The sequence below is a fragment of the Semicossyphus pulcher genome, unplaced genomic scaffold, assembly GCF_022749685.1.
Source record: "Semicossyphus pulcher isolate SPU_LCO1_2020_fin unplaced genomic scaffold, fSemPul1.0.p SCAF_15, whole genome shotgun sequence".
NCBI lineage: Eukaryota > Metazoa > Chordata > Actinopteri > Labriformes > Labridae > Semicossyphus > Semicossyphus pulcher.
Genome location: NW_027211659.1, coordinates 7,364,507 through 7,381,488, shown reverse-complemented (window position 1 = coordinate 7,381,488; position 16,982 = coordinate 7,364,507). Strand labels below are relative to the sequence as shown.

The 16,982-nt window shown below is 40.7% G+C and overlaps 1 protein-coding gene across 2 annotated transcripts in view; it reads left to right on the top strand.

Moving 5' to 3' along the window:
- The first annotated feature begins 4,032 nt into the window (after positions 1 to 4,032).
- Positions 4,033 to 16,982, top strand: part of mycbp2 (MYC binding protein 2) — a 65,197-nt gene continuing 52,247 nt past the window's right edge. For both annotated transcript variants that reach the window (XM_069663094.1, XM_069663095.1), the window contains exons 1-4: positions 4,033 to 4,324; positions 6,753 to 6,828; positions 15,130 to 15,345; positions 16,762 to 16,915. In XM_069663094.1, the coding sequence (XP_069519195.1) occupies positions 4,053 to 4,324; positions 6,753 to 6,828; positions 15,130 to 15,345; positions 16,762 to 16,915 (718 nt within the window). In that variant the 5' untranslated portion in view covers positions 4,033 to 4,052. The remainder of the gene's footprint in view (positions 4,325 to 6,752; positions 6,829 to 15,129; positions 15,346 to 16,761; positions 16,916 to 16,982) is intronic.

The following is a 16,982-nucleotide window of genomic DNA, read 5'->3' as shown; positions in this document are numbered from 1 at the left end:
TTGCCTTATGTATGCTAATAAAAGTACAGGACGTTGAGGTGGTTTTAACTTGATTCACAGTCTCAGCTTGGTGATTTTCCCTTTCTGAGGTTTGATAAGATCTAAATATTTGAGATATTTTTCACAGTCCAGTCACAAAGAAACTCAAACATCCTGGTAACCAAGTAGCTGCTGGTGCCCCGAGCTGATCTAACGAAGGCCTTAACCACTTAAACTTTGCACAAAACAGACTTTATATTAAGTATAATCACACTAAGACTAAACCATCTGTCGCGACTTCCCGAGTTGTTTCCTGTTATAAAGTTCCTTGATACATTAAAGTCTAAATGATCAGGGCTACACATAAAACATAAACTATTTATGAACTATAAATGTCGTGTTGTCTGTGACTGTGTTCATTAATGGGTGCGCCGCGTTTTGGACGTCCAAAGGTATGAAAGGTACATAGCACACAGGGGTGTGACAGCATGATACTGAGCTGAACCCCTCCTATCACGGTGACAGCAGGGAAGGAATGCAGACTACTCTGCTGTGATAAACTACTCGGCTGAGCGCCAGCAGGTCGAGACGGATTTTTATAGACAGACACATCAAGCAAGACTTAAAATCACATTTTAAAGGAAACATAATAAAAGCAATCATTATGTCCATCTGACAGCTTACTCAGCCAATTGCACGCATAGAAATTAACTTGAGGTTCTTTTGTACATAATATTAAAACCTGGCTCAAAAACCAGACTGCCAACATACTTTGCCCTGTCTGCTCACGCTCTATGTTCTTGCCTGTCTTCAGTAATGTAATGTGACTTTATGATGTGATGTCTGAATAGTTTGCGCTGATTGTTTGCTTGTGTGACTTCCTTCGCAATGTGTTCTGTTTAAAAGATTTACGCTGCTTGTCCGCTTATGCCATGTCTTTTGCACTGTGATCTTATGTGTCATGTTTTAACTGCTTGTGCTGATTGTCTTGTATTTATTGTTGCTTATACTTTGCATGATGCTGCCTTACTCTCCCAAGCTTTTTCCGCCTCTTTTGCTGTTCACGTTTTGCCTTTTCCTGTTCTGTTTTTTTTGTGTTTTAATGGTCAAATTTATATCAGGCCGAGGGACAGCAGTTGAAAATGAGCCTTTTGGCTAACACTGGCACTTGATTAATGTGCATTGTCCCTGAGAATAAACCAGTAACTACACTAAAAGTATCGCCACAATCAAGCTTGAAATTAGCATTTTAATATTGTTGTCATTAACAACAGCAGCCGGGACGTCTTGAAAAAAAATGAATGAATGAAATCAACAATAATCTCCTGCCCTCTTCCCTGAGGCGTGTATTTGACCGTACATGACTGACACTGGGTGGTGCTAGAGCTACAACGACAAAACTGGTTGTTCAACTCTGTTAAAATAAATAAATTCAGGCTAACAAGGTGCCCAAGGCAGAGCACGTCCTCTTCATTTTATGCTCAGCTGAAGCAGCAAAAATGAGTGTAACCTGTTCTGTTACAGTGCGTGAAAGAGATAGAAGACAGGATAAATCATGAGACGACAAAAGAGCTTCAGAAGTGATATGAATTTCATTTCTACAGAGAAATACAAAGTGACACACTAATTCAGCCCTTACCTGTGAAATTAAGTATATTAAGAGCCATTGTGTCACAACATCCTATCTTTTCTTTTTGGCCCAACACCAGTTTGTGCAGGAATTCATCTCTGCCAGTTCAGCTCATACTCCTGACACTCTTGTCTGACCTATGGCATCATCCTGGCCTATTTATCCCTCCCCTCCTCCCTGCATTTATCCTACGAGGAGTTAAACCAGTCGCCTCTGGACACATCTTCAGGTCACATAACTCAAAGCCAAATGACTCTGTTGTAGTTATTCCAAACATGACCTGAATATACAACCGATTTTAACAACACACCTCAACAGATCGGCTTTCACTTCCTGTATTTTACACTGAAATTCCAGTAGGATAATCCCTCCAGTTTTTACTAACAAATTCTTCTGTTAAGAGTCACTTGTCATCTCTCATACACGCTGGCACTCTGATACTGCGCATGATAATCTCTGAATGCTTTCTGGGTTGCTATGAGAAGAGACTGTGGACCGACCCCTCTCCTCTCATTGGACCACTGCAATGCCTCGCAGCCAATAAAGCAGCACTAGGACCTGTGTACATCTCTTACTCTATTCTCTCTCTCTCTCCCCCAATAAATGTGCAAAAACATCCTCATCATACCATACTAAAGCAGATTTTTAGAATAAAATATGACATAAAATTTTAATTGTGACATTAGGGAAATTCAGTTGAATTCACTTGGAAAATACACATGCACTCAGTCAGGCATACATGTAGAAGTGACGTGTAATTTTCTGTGAAATGTGCACTGTTTTCTGAGTCCATCTTTGCATTGCAGTCTACTTCGGCCTTTATTTCCTTTTGATTTCCTTATCTCACTTAAACAGTGTCTCTTACCTGCAGTATCCCTGCTCCTGCTCTCCTGCATCCTTATGTCGAACCTGTCATAAGATGGAAAAGAATAATAATCTGCATTTTGCATCTTCAGAATTCACATGCAATTACATTTTTGTGTATAAATAAACACATACTGGATCTGGTGTCTCACTGAGTGTGAGCCAATCTTTAGCTGTACAGCAATGTAGGCCTTGGATAGGGCCTGCACAGCAAAGACGATAACTGTAACACTAACAAGAGGGTGGCTGTTATTCTCGTGCAAACGAATGAGTTGTGAGAGAGCACATGACAACATTTCACAGTTACACAGTGGTCACTGGAGAGAAAAGTAGGTTAAAATACTAACACCTAACAAAATCCCACTTGCTATTTCTGAAGCATTACTATCAGGATTGTAAAGACAGTAGCAGAAAAGAGATTTTAAAATATAACATTAACATTTTAACATACCGCAACACGGTTTTTAAATGTCACAGATCTTCAGTGTCTGAATCCCTTTAAAAATATTTAAAGCTCCTGTAAGGAACTTTCGGTTTGTATTGATTTTGGCGCCCCCTGTGGACAAAGGATTTTGCCATCTACATGCTTAAGTGGTGGTTTTAACAATAAAATCTCATTGTTGCTTTCTCTTTCTCTATCACTCACTATATATTCTTGCCCTGGAAAATGTAAACAATGGCAGCGTACAGTTAATCCCTTCACCTGACACCTTCCCCCCGCCAGCAGTTTCAGGCATTTAAAATTTAAACTATAGGCCTATAGAAAAATAATCAATCTTGTTGCTGATGGTAGGGTATGCTTTTGTTGGTCATATAAAGTAATCAGAATTAATTTCAGTCTGTTTCATGACCAGCAAAAAACTCCTCACAGGAGCTTTAAGTGTGCCGGTTTAAGATCAAACTGGGAGGGGCCCTGGATGGACATCTGCAAATTAAATGTCCAAATTCTAACTGTGTACAGTGTGGGAAATAGACTACATAGTTCAAGCTTGTATACATTTTATATATTTCTAATGTCGATTTGTGTGTTAAAATGAACAATACATCAGAAAAATAGCCTACACGGGAGGTAATTGTTGAAATAAATCAATGATAGCATCGCCTGGTTTTAGTGGTATGAAAATATCCCGGCATGCTACCGACGCAAGACTCAGCCAGGGAGGGGAGGGATGATGGAGCTAAGATGGCAGCCCAACTGAGGGTGCTGCCTCTCTGGGGTCAAGAAATATTCCAGGAACGAATAAAAACGAAACACGACAAGGCTATTTTTGGAAATTAATGGTGCTGTTTCTGCTATTTCACGAGATTTTCTGCTATGGCTTGAGAAGAAGCATTTTCAGGAGACGAGCACCGTGTTGACGCCGCGGATCTGAAGACCGAAGCTGCACCACCACACAGGCTACAGTCTACGCTTATAACAACCGGTGACCGTGGATGCTAATTGTGGTATTTTTGCAACTTGGAATGATCAAATAATGTGACATGTAGCGGATTTAATGACAATTGGATTGCACCTGATGGCTAGATATTATCTAGCTGTGATATCTTTTGTGTGATATATGCATTGTTCTCCAAAACGATGATGTGTGCTGCTGCGGCAGCGGCCGCCGGTGGAGGGATCCTGCCCTCCTCATCGCCGTCGATGGGGCTGGGTGTCAGGGTCATTTCTGGAGCCGGAGCCGATCTCTCCACCATTGGTTCGGGAATGGGTTCTTGTCCGACACCCGGAGCCCAGTCGGACTGTCGGACTCGGTACCAGCTTTTACTCTCAGGGAGAGCTCTGGCCGAAAGATACAGACGGATTTATACCACAGCTATCAATGATAAAGAGCAGGGGATAAATCAAGGAAGGTGAGTGAAGAAGGCTAACGTGAAAAATACAGTCATCGCAGAGGCTGGTCTGTCATCTGTGAGGCTAACTAAGCTAACGACCGTAAGCTAACATTAACCCTTGCTTAGCGATACGTCAGCTAACACAAGCTACACCTAAATTTATTGTGAGGTTTGGTTCTTGGGCTAGCAACACTTGTGTAACATATGCCATTGTTTTTACTAAAAATAGCGTGCTATGAGCTACATTATTCGGGTGCACTCTCTTTCTGGGGTCAGTCTGCTCGGTAGCATTTTTTGCCGTGACTTCCCTAGCTTATCGTAGCATGCTAGGCTAATATTAACATTACGTTTATTGACCCTCGCGTGAGCGGTTTGCCCTCCGGTTGCTAAAAACATCCCCTTTAAGGCAAACATTGAAATATTGTCACTTAAATAAATTACTACACCTTTGGGCTGCAACGACTTGAAATGCAGCCTTGTCAGTGTATACCCAAAACAAGCTAGCTGGCTAAATGTCATAACAGCAGTTTGTCAGTTTCTGTTGGGCAGCAGTGACATGTAAACAAACGTACTGCTCATGTGATGCTTTAATTTGATGTTAGACTTGTTGAAACAGTACCTGCTCGGGCTGTCACCGTATTTTACGTTACCTCGTCATTTAATATAATATGATGTAGCGAGCTGTGTGTACTTAGGCCCAACGGCGTCACTGCTTCGATAGCTGGCGAACCGTTCGAACGTTAACTGACGTTGAGGAGCGTCAGCCCTTTCCCAGGTTGTCTTAACGGTTACTGGCGTTTTATTTTCTAAAAACTTAGTGCTTAAAGTAACAATGTTTTTTTTTATAAGCACAGCACAGTGCATCTTAATGATAAAGCTGCGTAAAACGTTAGACGTGTTAATGAGTGAGGGTGTGTTTGGAGGTGGATGAACTCATTTGCTTTTCTGGCATAAGCGGGTAATACACTGACGTCATTGTCAGTCAGGTTGTAGACTGAGTAGCTTGATCATTGCAGCATCCTCCCTCAAGACCTCTCTCGTTATTCTCAGCGCCCCCATGTACAATTCCTGGTTTAAGCCAGTATACTATTGAAGTGTCAACATTAGTGTCAGTGGTTTCAGAAATGCTTAATTCACAGGTCTATAGTAATCATTTTCTGTTTTTTTTAATAATCATCATAATAATCATGTCATTTTTAATAATCATCTTATCTGAAACCAATTCCTCCCCCTTTGTTTATCTGATAGTGAAATATCTTTTACATAAGAGAGATGCAAGTGCACTATTTTATTCTACAGGTGGGAATCGCAGGGTTACTTACGATATGATACGTTATGCAATACGTGGCCCATGATAACAATAACACCGCGATACAGCGATTTTGCCATAATTGATATTTTGCACGACAATCATATAATGATAAATCACGATATCTGATTAACTGCGATGCGATAATTGTATCACACCAGTCGGGACTGCGATATATTGCCATATCGGTATTTTCTCCCACCCCTATTTTATCCCCAAAATGTTTTTTAATTATTATTGTAAATCAAATAGAAATATATGTCTCTCAGATTTTAGCCACCTAATTTTAGTTTTTTGTTTTGATGAGTAAGATTAACCAAGCCTGTCACAGTACACTAACCTACTCTTGTTTGTTGACAAGCTATAGGAAACTAATATTTAGTTGCACTCTCGAGTTCTAAAAAATATGGTATTCAAAACCTGTATATTTTTCTCAATATCCAGCTTTGACATTACACATACTATAGAGATCAGAGGTAAGACAAAATGAATGTTTGAAGCGAACAGTTGTTTGAACAGCCTATAAACAAAAGATATAAAATGCAGTGTTCTTTGTTTGGTATTTTGTAGTGACTAAACAAATCACTTATTCATGCACTGCCTTTCTGTTTTTAGTAGTAATTCTATTTGTGGTCCCCAGGACTGTCTAGTCATTGTCAGCCTGATTTGACAGTAAAATTGATTTTGAAAAGCCCACGAGAAATACAAAATCAAAGAGAGCTCAAAAGTATCAAAAGGGAATATCTGCAAAAGCAAACTTCAGCTTGTTTTTGGTGCTTTGTCAAGATGACTAACTGTGAATCTGGTGACAGCTGCTGTTACTGTTCTGACAGTTTAGTAGGGTATACTGCGCTTCAAAAGACATGTACTTTGCCAGCTGTATAAGATTTCCACAGCAATAGTGAAAATGAAAGTGACATAACCATTACCTCTGCAATGACTAAACTAATTAATGGATTACTGACTTGTTTTTTTCTCCTCACATCATTATATTTAGGAGACATTTTCTGATTAGACACACCTAATTATCTTAAATGTTATGCTAGGTTGTAACTGTAACCATCCCTAAGCTTTAATTATATTTAATACAGATTGATACCAATACAATACTGATTGATCACTCTATAATTCTTTCAGGGGGAAGAAGGCTTTGAGTAAGAAGAAACTGAAAAGGCGACAGAAGGTCAAGTCAAAAGTCAAATCAAGAACAAAGGTAAGAGTCGAACTGTTACACAATATTACACATGTCCTCCTATGAGATGATGCTGTCGCTGCATCTATACTTTGATATTATTACTTCATAACTTGTGGTTGGAAGGAATGTTTATAAAATTACACTTTACATAACACCATCCATCCATTATGTATCCTGCTTATCCTGTTAAGGGTTGCAAGGGCTTGAGCCTATTCCAACTGTCATTGTGCGAGAGGGTGGGTACACCCTGGACAGGTTGCTAGTCAATCACAGGGCTGACGCATAGAGACAGACAATCATTCACACATTCACACCTACAGGCAGTTTTAGAGTAGCCAATTAACGGAATTAAGGAAGTTGAAGTACCCGTGAAGAACATGCAAACTCCACACAGAAAGGCCCCTGTGTCCGAACCGCCATTCAAACCAGGAACTGTCTTGCTGTGAGGCAACAGTGCTAACCACTGCCCATCATGCCACCCTAAACATAACACCATACAATCTTATTTTGCTGTGTTTAAGTACACCTAGGTGTGACATAGTCATGCCTAACATTTTCATTACATCATAATTGAATGTCTAGCATTTCTCCTTATATTAATAACTACAGCATGATTTATTGCTTAAATTAGTGTCTTAAAGCTGTAGGTATACACCGATAAATCCCCACATCTGATTGGGCTGCCTGCTGACTTAATTTAACAGATTGAGGATGAGATTAAAGATATCTTGAAGGTGGTTGGCAGAAACGTTATTTTCGTACGCGGCGCTGGTCAGATGCCAGGAAGCCCCGTCCGCACACGAAGCCTGAGAGGTGGACCGGCAGACTCAAAGCCTCATGGGAGTGGCTCTGGCTTGTGCATGATGGCTTGTTGCCGAGCGACCTAATGTGTTCCACATCTCCACGGCAACAGTTGCCTGCCTCCATCTCCTTCATCCAAAGAGGGTACCACGTCTGTATCAGTGGATGGATGTGGTTGTTGTTTTTGCGTCTGCTGCAGACTTTGCGTGGACAACATGACAAGTTTTGACATCAAATATAATCCACTCAGATTATTGTTTTTCTCTCTGAGTGAGAGAGTTGCCTGCTGTATGGCTGGTCTGTAATATTGTTAGTCATTGTCTGGATTTAACCTTATTACGCTGATTTTTTCCCCAGCATCTTGGCAGGCAAAGACAAGAGATATTAATCTGATAGAAGCAGAGAAGAACCGAGGCTGTAGTGCTTTCTCTTCTTTCACCTACAAACTATACGAATTCAACGTTGAGTAGACAAGTCAGTTAAGCTCTCTTCAGGTTGACTCGTTCTGTGAGTGGATGTCCTGGAACAGCAGAAGATAGAGAGACAGAAAATGGAGAGGTAGTCGTGGCTGGCTGGCAGACAGACAGGCAGAAAAACGTGGGTAGTTACGCGAGCAGTCGGGCTGTATTTGTATGTGTTGTGCTCACTCCTGCTCTGTCACACCTCTCACACCGACACAGTCAGACAAGTGTTGTTTTGAAAAAAAAAGGCCCCTTCTCCCTCTTTGTCTGCCTCTGTGCTTATAAACATGCAAAAGTGGAGTCAGAACAAAAGACAGAGCATAAACACTTATCATCCTAATGAAGAGGGTGATGTAATGTCTTCTTGTGAAGCAGCAGATGTGTGATGTCTCTTTTTCAAGAACTATAATTATACCAAGAAGGGGACTCGGAGAGCACAGAGCTCTGCCAAAGCTAATAGTCCGGTCTTCTATGATATGCAAATCTGAAAGCTTAAACACTATATGTCTGGATATATATTCCACAATCAACAAATTACTGTAATGCAGTAAGACAAATAAATGCTTAATCTGAAATAATGTCAATAACATGACATTTTTGTAGCAGTTGTTACACACACAAGGAAGAAATGTCTACTGGTTCCTAGGCTGGAGGTGATCGGCTTTTAATCACTTGTTCTTGTGCTGGATCTGGTCCAAAGTTGCTAGTTTGTGCCTTGTATTCGATCCAAATTTAAAACAATTAATGGCCTCCTTTCTGGACCATTAAACATCCTTCCACGCCAAGTTTGATAACAACTCAGGCATGTAGTTTTTCAGGAATCTTGCTGGCAGACAAACAAACCGCACCAAACTGAACATCCTTGCCAAGGTAACTATAAACAAAATGATACAATAAAATAGAATAATATCTATCTTTCTTAATCTCCACCTGACAGCAGCGATGCACCTGTGCCATCAAAAAACATCAGAGATACGAAGTACCTAGGAGTACTTAATATATCAACCATTCATGGTGTTTTCCTCCTAGCAGAAAAGCATGAAGCCCGCCACCTTGTTAAATGATGTGCATATCACCTGGTGCTCGCTGTAGGTTTACATTATAATATTTATTATTGAAATTAATTTAAGTCAATTACATAATACTGTGTGCTGTATGCGCTTAGGTTGGGGTTATGATTGAAAGCTAGATATGTCTGACATGTTGTATGGGAAGAGATTTAAGACAGAGACGCAAGTATGAGGGGAAGTATCCATATGCCCATCCACATCTCTGGTTTCACATCTATTAAACCCTTTGGTGTATAAAACCTGAACTGAAATTCATACGAGAGAGAACACTGGTCTTGTGTATGAGTGGAATTTAAATGGCAAAATAGCTGGTTCAGTCAAGTAAAAGAAAACGGCACAGCATCTTACTTTATATGAAATATACAGTGAAATACATAGATTACATTATAGGGTCATTTCTGTAATCCTCAAAGACAATCTGGGTGAAACTAGTTTCCCCTTGTTGCCACTTTGCACCTAAACCAGGGGTGGCCAACCCTGCTCCTGGAGAGCTACCCTCCTGCATGTTTTAGGTTTCTCCGCTCTCTAATACACCTGATTCGAATGTTTCGCTCGTTACCAATCCCCTGAGATGCTTCAGTTGGTTGATAACGAGCAGCTCATTCAAATCAGGTGTGTTAGAGTACGGAGAAACCTGCATGAAGGTAGCTCTCCAGGAGCAGGGTTGGCCACCTGACCTAAACCATTTGTGTATTCAAAGCTTTAGTATCAGCTCATGTTCTGTCTTCCACATCACAAGTGATTATGAGATCATTTCTATTGATTTAACATCCTGTTTTTGATAAATTGCATATTTACTCCTCTGATATGTTGTTGCGAAACTATCACTCTGCTCGAGCCTCCGCTTTGGAAAACACAGCTTTTATTCCTTTTTTCTAATTTTCCATAAAGCCGGCAATCTGAACTGTGCAGTTGTCTAAGTGCGGTCAGGGCTTCTATACCAGCCCAAGCTTTTAGATGGCCATTAAATCATCAGTGGAGTGCAGACAGACACACAAAGGAAACCATCAGATGGGCAGCATGTTTAGGTTATGTGTTTGTGTTGTTGCAAAGTGAGAAACCACCAAACATCAGCAGGTCTTTTGGCTTTGCATATAAGTGTCTGCGTCACGACATAGCTTGAAGGTGTAACTCTTCTTGACAACTTGCTGATGATTTGTTTGGTTTAAAATTGGGAACTGTCAGTTTTAGTGAAACTTGTCAAACCCGATTTTGTCTCCCAGTGTGAGGACCATGTTTTAAATGACGTCAAATTTACGTCACAGCCCGGTGCTTCTCCAGGAGGGGAGCTTGATTTATACACATATAGACACCGGGCCGTTTACAGAAAAGAAAAATGGTTGCTGCTTCAATTCTAGCTTATTATTTTCACAAATGATAAATACACATATATTTCTATAACTATAATTAATGAATACATAATAACAGTGATGTTCAAAATTCTTAAAGACCCCCAACGGTGAAAATCAAGTGTTTAAGCTTGTAAACATCTCCATGTGGTGTTCTTCATGTGCTACAAGACATATCAGGGACAACATAAGCAGTCATCTCCATGGCTGGGCCTGTCTGCTTTTAAACTGCAGTGTACCAAGGACAGGCTGAACAACACGTTTTCAGATTGGCAGGTTTGAGCGTCACAAACCTAAGGAGCCAATCCCGTTCATGGACAGGGTGACTCTATGCGTATCATTATGTGCAAGCTATGGCAACTCTTATGGCGATGCGCGAGCCAGCTGTAACTTTTGCAAACTCACCACTGACTACTAACCTTAAAGTCCAGCTGAAACGGCATTTCGAGAGTATCTAGCTTCCGTATCGTGACGTATTTCTGAGTGAAACAGGACGTGCAGGCGGGACATATCATTAGAGGGATTTGATTTGATCGTTGAGAAGTGGGCGTAGACAGACGTTCCACAGCGCAGTAGCTAGCTAACTGAGCGAGCGTTCTTGGTGCGCTGCGGCTAAATGATGCAGATTGATTGGTTGAAATTGTTTGGCGCTAACTTACGTAAGCATGCGTGAAATTTAGTTTTACCGGAAGAAAAAATGGATGGAAATGGATTTTCTGTATTTTTTTTTTGGCCTATATTGTCAAATAGATACACAATACTACCGGGGATGTGATCTAAAAGGATTAAAATGACATTTTTCATTTCATCTCGACTTTAACGTTACTACTACTAATTACTACATTTCAAGTATCAACAAGTTGCCACTAAACGAAGGCAGAGACGGAGAAGAAGTTTTGTTTTTCGTGACAGAGGGGGCAGTTGGAAGTTTGCATAGTGGGCGGGGACTATGCAGTCAGGAACTTTTAATGAGGGAGAAGGAGGAGATGCCCTGGGAGGATTTTTACAAGGTATTTAAACGTATTTTGCAGAGAAAACATATCAGACACAATTTATAATTTCAAGCAGTGCATTTTATATGTCTTAAAACATGACTGGAGTCTTTAAGAGTGAAATATAGCAGTCCAAAACTCAGAGCAAATGTACAAAAAAACATTTTTTGCATTCCTAAGAATTGTTCCCCATTCTGCCTCTGTGAATAACAGCTTTATTTCTGTTTTCCATATGAATTTAAGGGACAATGCTTTGGAGTCTGAAGCCTTTAAGATCATAGCGGCTTCAATTTAAACACTTCCGCTACCTGCAGGCAGTGGTTTGACACTCAAGATTACAGCATCTTTTACTTAACTTAACTGTGTTGTTTTTCTTGATTTTTTTTTTTTTTCTGAACATTTCATTGTTGGTATATTCACGCAGTAGATTGCTGAAATTAGGCCTCTTTTTTTACTGTACTTACAAAGACTTGGCATAGGATAGGATAGGCACTTAATTGTCATTGCATAAAAGTATACAACGAAACCTTGTTTGGCAGCAATCCCGTGCGGCAGCATTACAAAATCTGGAATCTTGGAATGTAATCGAACTTTGAGACAGGATAGAAAGTTCAATGTAGTTGTGTAATATGGGTGCATATTTTACGTTTGAGGAATATAGTGTTAATGTTTTTGATTTGGGTCAAAGTGTTTTGAAAGCCCATTTTTAGATTTCCAAATGTAACAATATTTCTACATTATAATATGTGGCGAAATTCAACTACAAATCCAGCTACACATAACTTTATGATTTTTTTCTGCCTCCAAATAATGGAGAAAACTATAATATTGCATGCATGAGAATGTGAGAGAAATAGACAACCAGAATCTTCTTAGCGTAGCCCCAAAATGCTGAGCTTCCTATCTCATACAATCAGCTCCAACATGCAGTATTTTGGTCTCTTCTCCACCCTTTTGTTTCACTCTCATCTCCCAAGAAACCCATTTCTCCTCTTTGCTTTATGGGTTTGGGTTATTATAGTAGATCTCAGTTTTAAGTAGTATAAAGTGCCCTTTTCAGTGCCTCCTCCTTTGTGAATGCTGTATAGGCACTTTGTCACAAATGCTTCTCCAGCAGCAAGCCAGGAGAGCGGCAGACAGTGAGATGAGAGAGCAGCTAATATCCTCCCCACTGTTTTTTAGCTGAGGATGAATGACCTCTCTCCCCCAAATAGATGACATCACCCTTCTGTGATTGTGATGCCAAAAGCGCAACACTGCAAGAGAGGCACCATCGATCAATACCGTTCTCCAGAGGTTGCCTCGGGACTGTAGTTAAAAATGCTTTGCTTGGCGGGAGGGAGAAAGCTTATCAATTAGTTAGCTTATCAAGTTTCTGTGTGGAGTCCGTGTAATCACAATGATTATTTGGATTTGAATGCGTAAGCTTTGCTGTAATGATTTAATTGGAAATTCTCCCTGTTGGCTTGTCCACTTCATTTATTTCAATTAGTGTAGACACAATATTAAAAATTAAAAATGTCCTAGTTTAGTACAAAACATATAAACACTACTAACTTAAGCCCCTTAAATGACCCAATTCATCAGTTGTCATTAGATTGTCTTAAATAACTGGTGTTATACTGTAATCATTATCAATTTGAATTTTGAATTTGATTTCTCCCACTCTGACTCGAACACAACTCAAATCTGTCTGCATGGGTTATGTAAAATGTTGGGTAAGCCATTTTGTAACACTGATAGCTGTGTCGAGCTGGTAAACACTTGCCAAGCCCAGTGTGTACAAAAGTGAGCCTCCTGAGGAGTCATTTCATGTCACAAGTGTCTCACTGACTTCCACATGAGGACAATGACACGACAGATGGCGTAAAGACAAACTGTCAACAGAGTTTTTACCCCTCACAACATATTGCGGTTATATAATTAGTTTCATGTTAAACGTGGCAGCTTACGTTTGAGTCCCTTAGGTTCACATTTGGGAGACATTTAACTCACTTCACTTGTTGTGGTCAGGAGGCACTTTCCTTGTTAGAGCATGTTATTAGTGGACGTACTTTTAAATTGCTTCTTAAGGAGCTGAATGAGTAATGAACAGTTGAGACACAAGCTATAATGAATAAATGAAGCCCTTGTGCGTGAGACGTAATGTTTACCACTAATGTTATATATATGGCTAATATTAAACAGGCAGCAATACTACAATGCAGCAATATGTCACTTTCGGCTTTGGTTGAAAACGTATAGCTCCATACTTGACCAAAAGCTGAAGCCACTGATAGGTCCAGAAAATAATCAGCTTCATATAGATGTCATTAATACATTCTTGTCTACAGGTCTTTATGCTCTTAGGTCCACTGTATTTGTTTTATACCTTTATACCTTTTTAAATTGTCTGTTTGAGAACTCTTAAACTTGGGTATAGGGTTTTATGTTTTGTATCTTTGTAAAAATTACACATTTTTAATCAATAGTGTAGCTACATGGAACGATTTGTGGCAGTGGTGCAATTTTGTGTTATGCTTCAACCCTAATTGCAATTTGCAGCAGTGCTGTAAAGATACTTTCTATTTATTTATGTCTTTATTTTTTGGTTTTTGGCTTTATTAAATAGGTTAGCTGAAGAGAGACAGGAAATGTGGGGAGGAGAGAGTTGGGGGGCTGGCTTTCACAAAACCTGTGATCAGTGCCTGCTTCAACCAACTGAGCTAAACCAGCGCCCCTATCTTTAGATACCTTAATCTCCCGTGCTCAAACATAAACTAAGACAGGAAGAAGTAATAACTTAAAGGGCCAGTTTGACTATTTTCAACCTCAGTCCTGTCATGCTATTATGGGGAGCTAATGCATTATGGTATGAAAAAAATGCCTTTGAAAGACGCTATCCACTTCTCCAATGGGCCCTGGAAAAACTCCGCCAGATGACGTGTTTTACGTCGTCTGGCGAGAGGCCAGGGAGCTCGCTAAACTACACTTCCTCAATCTAGGACGCCCACCTCCGATGTCATGTCTCGTTCAAAATCGTCAGGTTTGAAATGTAGACTGCAGACCCGAAGATTTTTTTAGACGATCCACAAGTATATTCTCGTTGTATTTCACATTCTGTACCGCTCTGAGCCATTGCCTGCAGAGAAACGGTAGTATTTCACTCCAGCGTCTCTTGCTGGGCCGTTCCTTTCAGAGGGAGGGGCGCAATGCACACTGTGTGTTGTAGGGATGTAGAATGGGGAAAAAGAAAAACAACTTTCTCCACAGCTTAGGCGCCAGTTTCAAATATTATTGATGACAGAGAGCACCAGCTTTGACTGACAGTGACTTTTTCCAGGGGGGTGAACTGCTCCTTTAACGCTTGCATAAAGACAAATAACCTAGGCCTGTAAAACTGTGAAAATAATAATGTATGGCCTTGCTCACAATATCGCGAAAACATTGCGTTCTTTTGTATCGTAACCCCTGTTCTGTGATATGTATGATGCCAGATTCTTGCAAATGCATGAACTTGTCATTAGAGTTTTAAGCGGACCAAAGGAGACCCAACAACAGTTGTTACAACAAACGACTTACTCAGTACAATTATAAATACTAAAAGAACTGACATTGCTATTTATAAATGACTTGCTGACAAGCTCTACTCTCTGTTTCTCCACAGGCCGACGGTCTAGATGGAGCCCTCTGCGTGCCGGACATCAAGCTGCACAGCAACCCCTCTGCGTTCAATGTCTACTGCAACGTGCGGCACTGTGTGCTGGACTGGCAGCAGAGAGAGGCCTCCCTGGCGCTGGCTTCCAGGAGCTCGGTGCAGAGCGGCGACTCAGACAGCGAGGAGGAGGAAGAGTACCGCGAGCCAGCCGTGAAGCTGCCAAAGGTACGAGCAGGGGGTAGCGCTCGCTGCTTCTGTGTGGCGGTAGCAGAGCTCGGTATCAAGGCGAGAGCCAGCCTGTGCCCTTTATCTTAAGGATGCAACAATCCTGCATCTCGTAGGAGTCATCCTTTTTATTGTTGTGATAATTGGTGTCACTTTACCAGCGGTTTGAAACCCCCATCAAGGATTACGGCCTCTGCTTTAATTCCCCAACTCCCTCTTCTGCTCTGTGAGCCTGCTGGTTTATCTTCCCTACTCTGCAGCAGTTCTGATTTAAATGTAACCTATTGCTTTTACCCAGGACTAAAATATTCCATCTGTAATAATTAGTCTAATTTGCGGTCTTTAAGCACTCATCTGTTATGATTAGCTTGCCTTGTACTAATGAGGTGCTGCCAAAATGCATCAATAAATAAAACATTAAACAACATTGAATAGAGGAAACTAGAAAGACATTCACAACAGATATATCCGACACCAGAGGGGACATGTAAGAGGCAACGTGTAAAAGGATTATTTTGGTTTCTGTTGCATAAATAGCAGCGTTAAGGGATGAAGATAAGGTCTTAAAAGGCTGCTTCCTTACAGTACCATACGAATGTGAAGTGAACAGCAGAAGTATCATAAATGAGCTGAACATCAATTGTACAATGTAGTTGCGGATTAGGCGACAGAGAGGCCTTCAGAATACATGAATTATGCCCTACTTTTCTCTAATGCTGTCTGTGTCGCTCCTTTAGAAGGCTACAGTGTGACAGCACAGAGAGTTATATATTTTTAGAGACTTTTATATCGATCTAGAGACATATTGATTGCTATGGTGTATAGAGATAAACATAGTAAGAGAAAAACAATAAGTTAAAAGCAGTACAGCACCAGGAAAATCTGGCACAAAACATGTATCATATTCCTATTTTTATACCTTTTCCAAATGATACAATGTAATCCTCTGTTTATCTGTTCTACGCTACATTTTTTATGAGTTAAACGCTGATGCATAGCTTCCATTTCTCGGTTACAAAACAACTTCTTCAGTGAGATAGGGAGCACCATTGGGGCTTTATTTGATTCACTAACAAGCCGAACCGAGAGCGAAAGAACACGTCTCCTTTTCTAGGCCAAGCTCCTTTGACTGCCTCCCTTCTCCGTGCACTCAAGTGGGTCTGTCATTATACAAAATGTTAATAGTTGATGTTGAAGTCAGCGGTAGTAACTGTATACACTGTGGCTAAATGGAGGTTGTTTAACTGCAGGATGAGGCCATGTCAGCCTTCTGTTTATCAGTTCTTTGCTCAATGTCAGGACATTTCCACTTTACTTCCTGTTAAAAAGTGGTTCACAGCTTGCTTGGCCAGGCTGTGAATATGACAGCGTGATGTTCATTACCCTCGTTGAAATGTGCTTTCTCTGTGTGTGCAGATCATCGGCATTGGCCTTTGTGGGGTGTTCGAGCTGATAAAAGAGACTCGGTTCTCTCACCCCTCACTGTGCCTGCGCAGCCTGCAGGCCTTGTTGGACATGCTGCAGGGACAACAGCCTGAGGGCTTTCAGACCGAGCCTCCTGATGTGCTAGGTAAGGCTGCAAATGCACACAGGAATAGGTCTTTAATAGGTGCATGTATACTACATTCAAGTGTGTT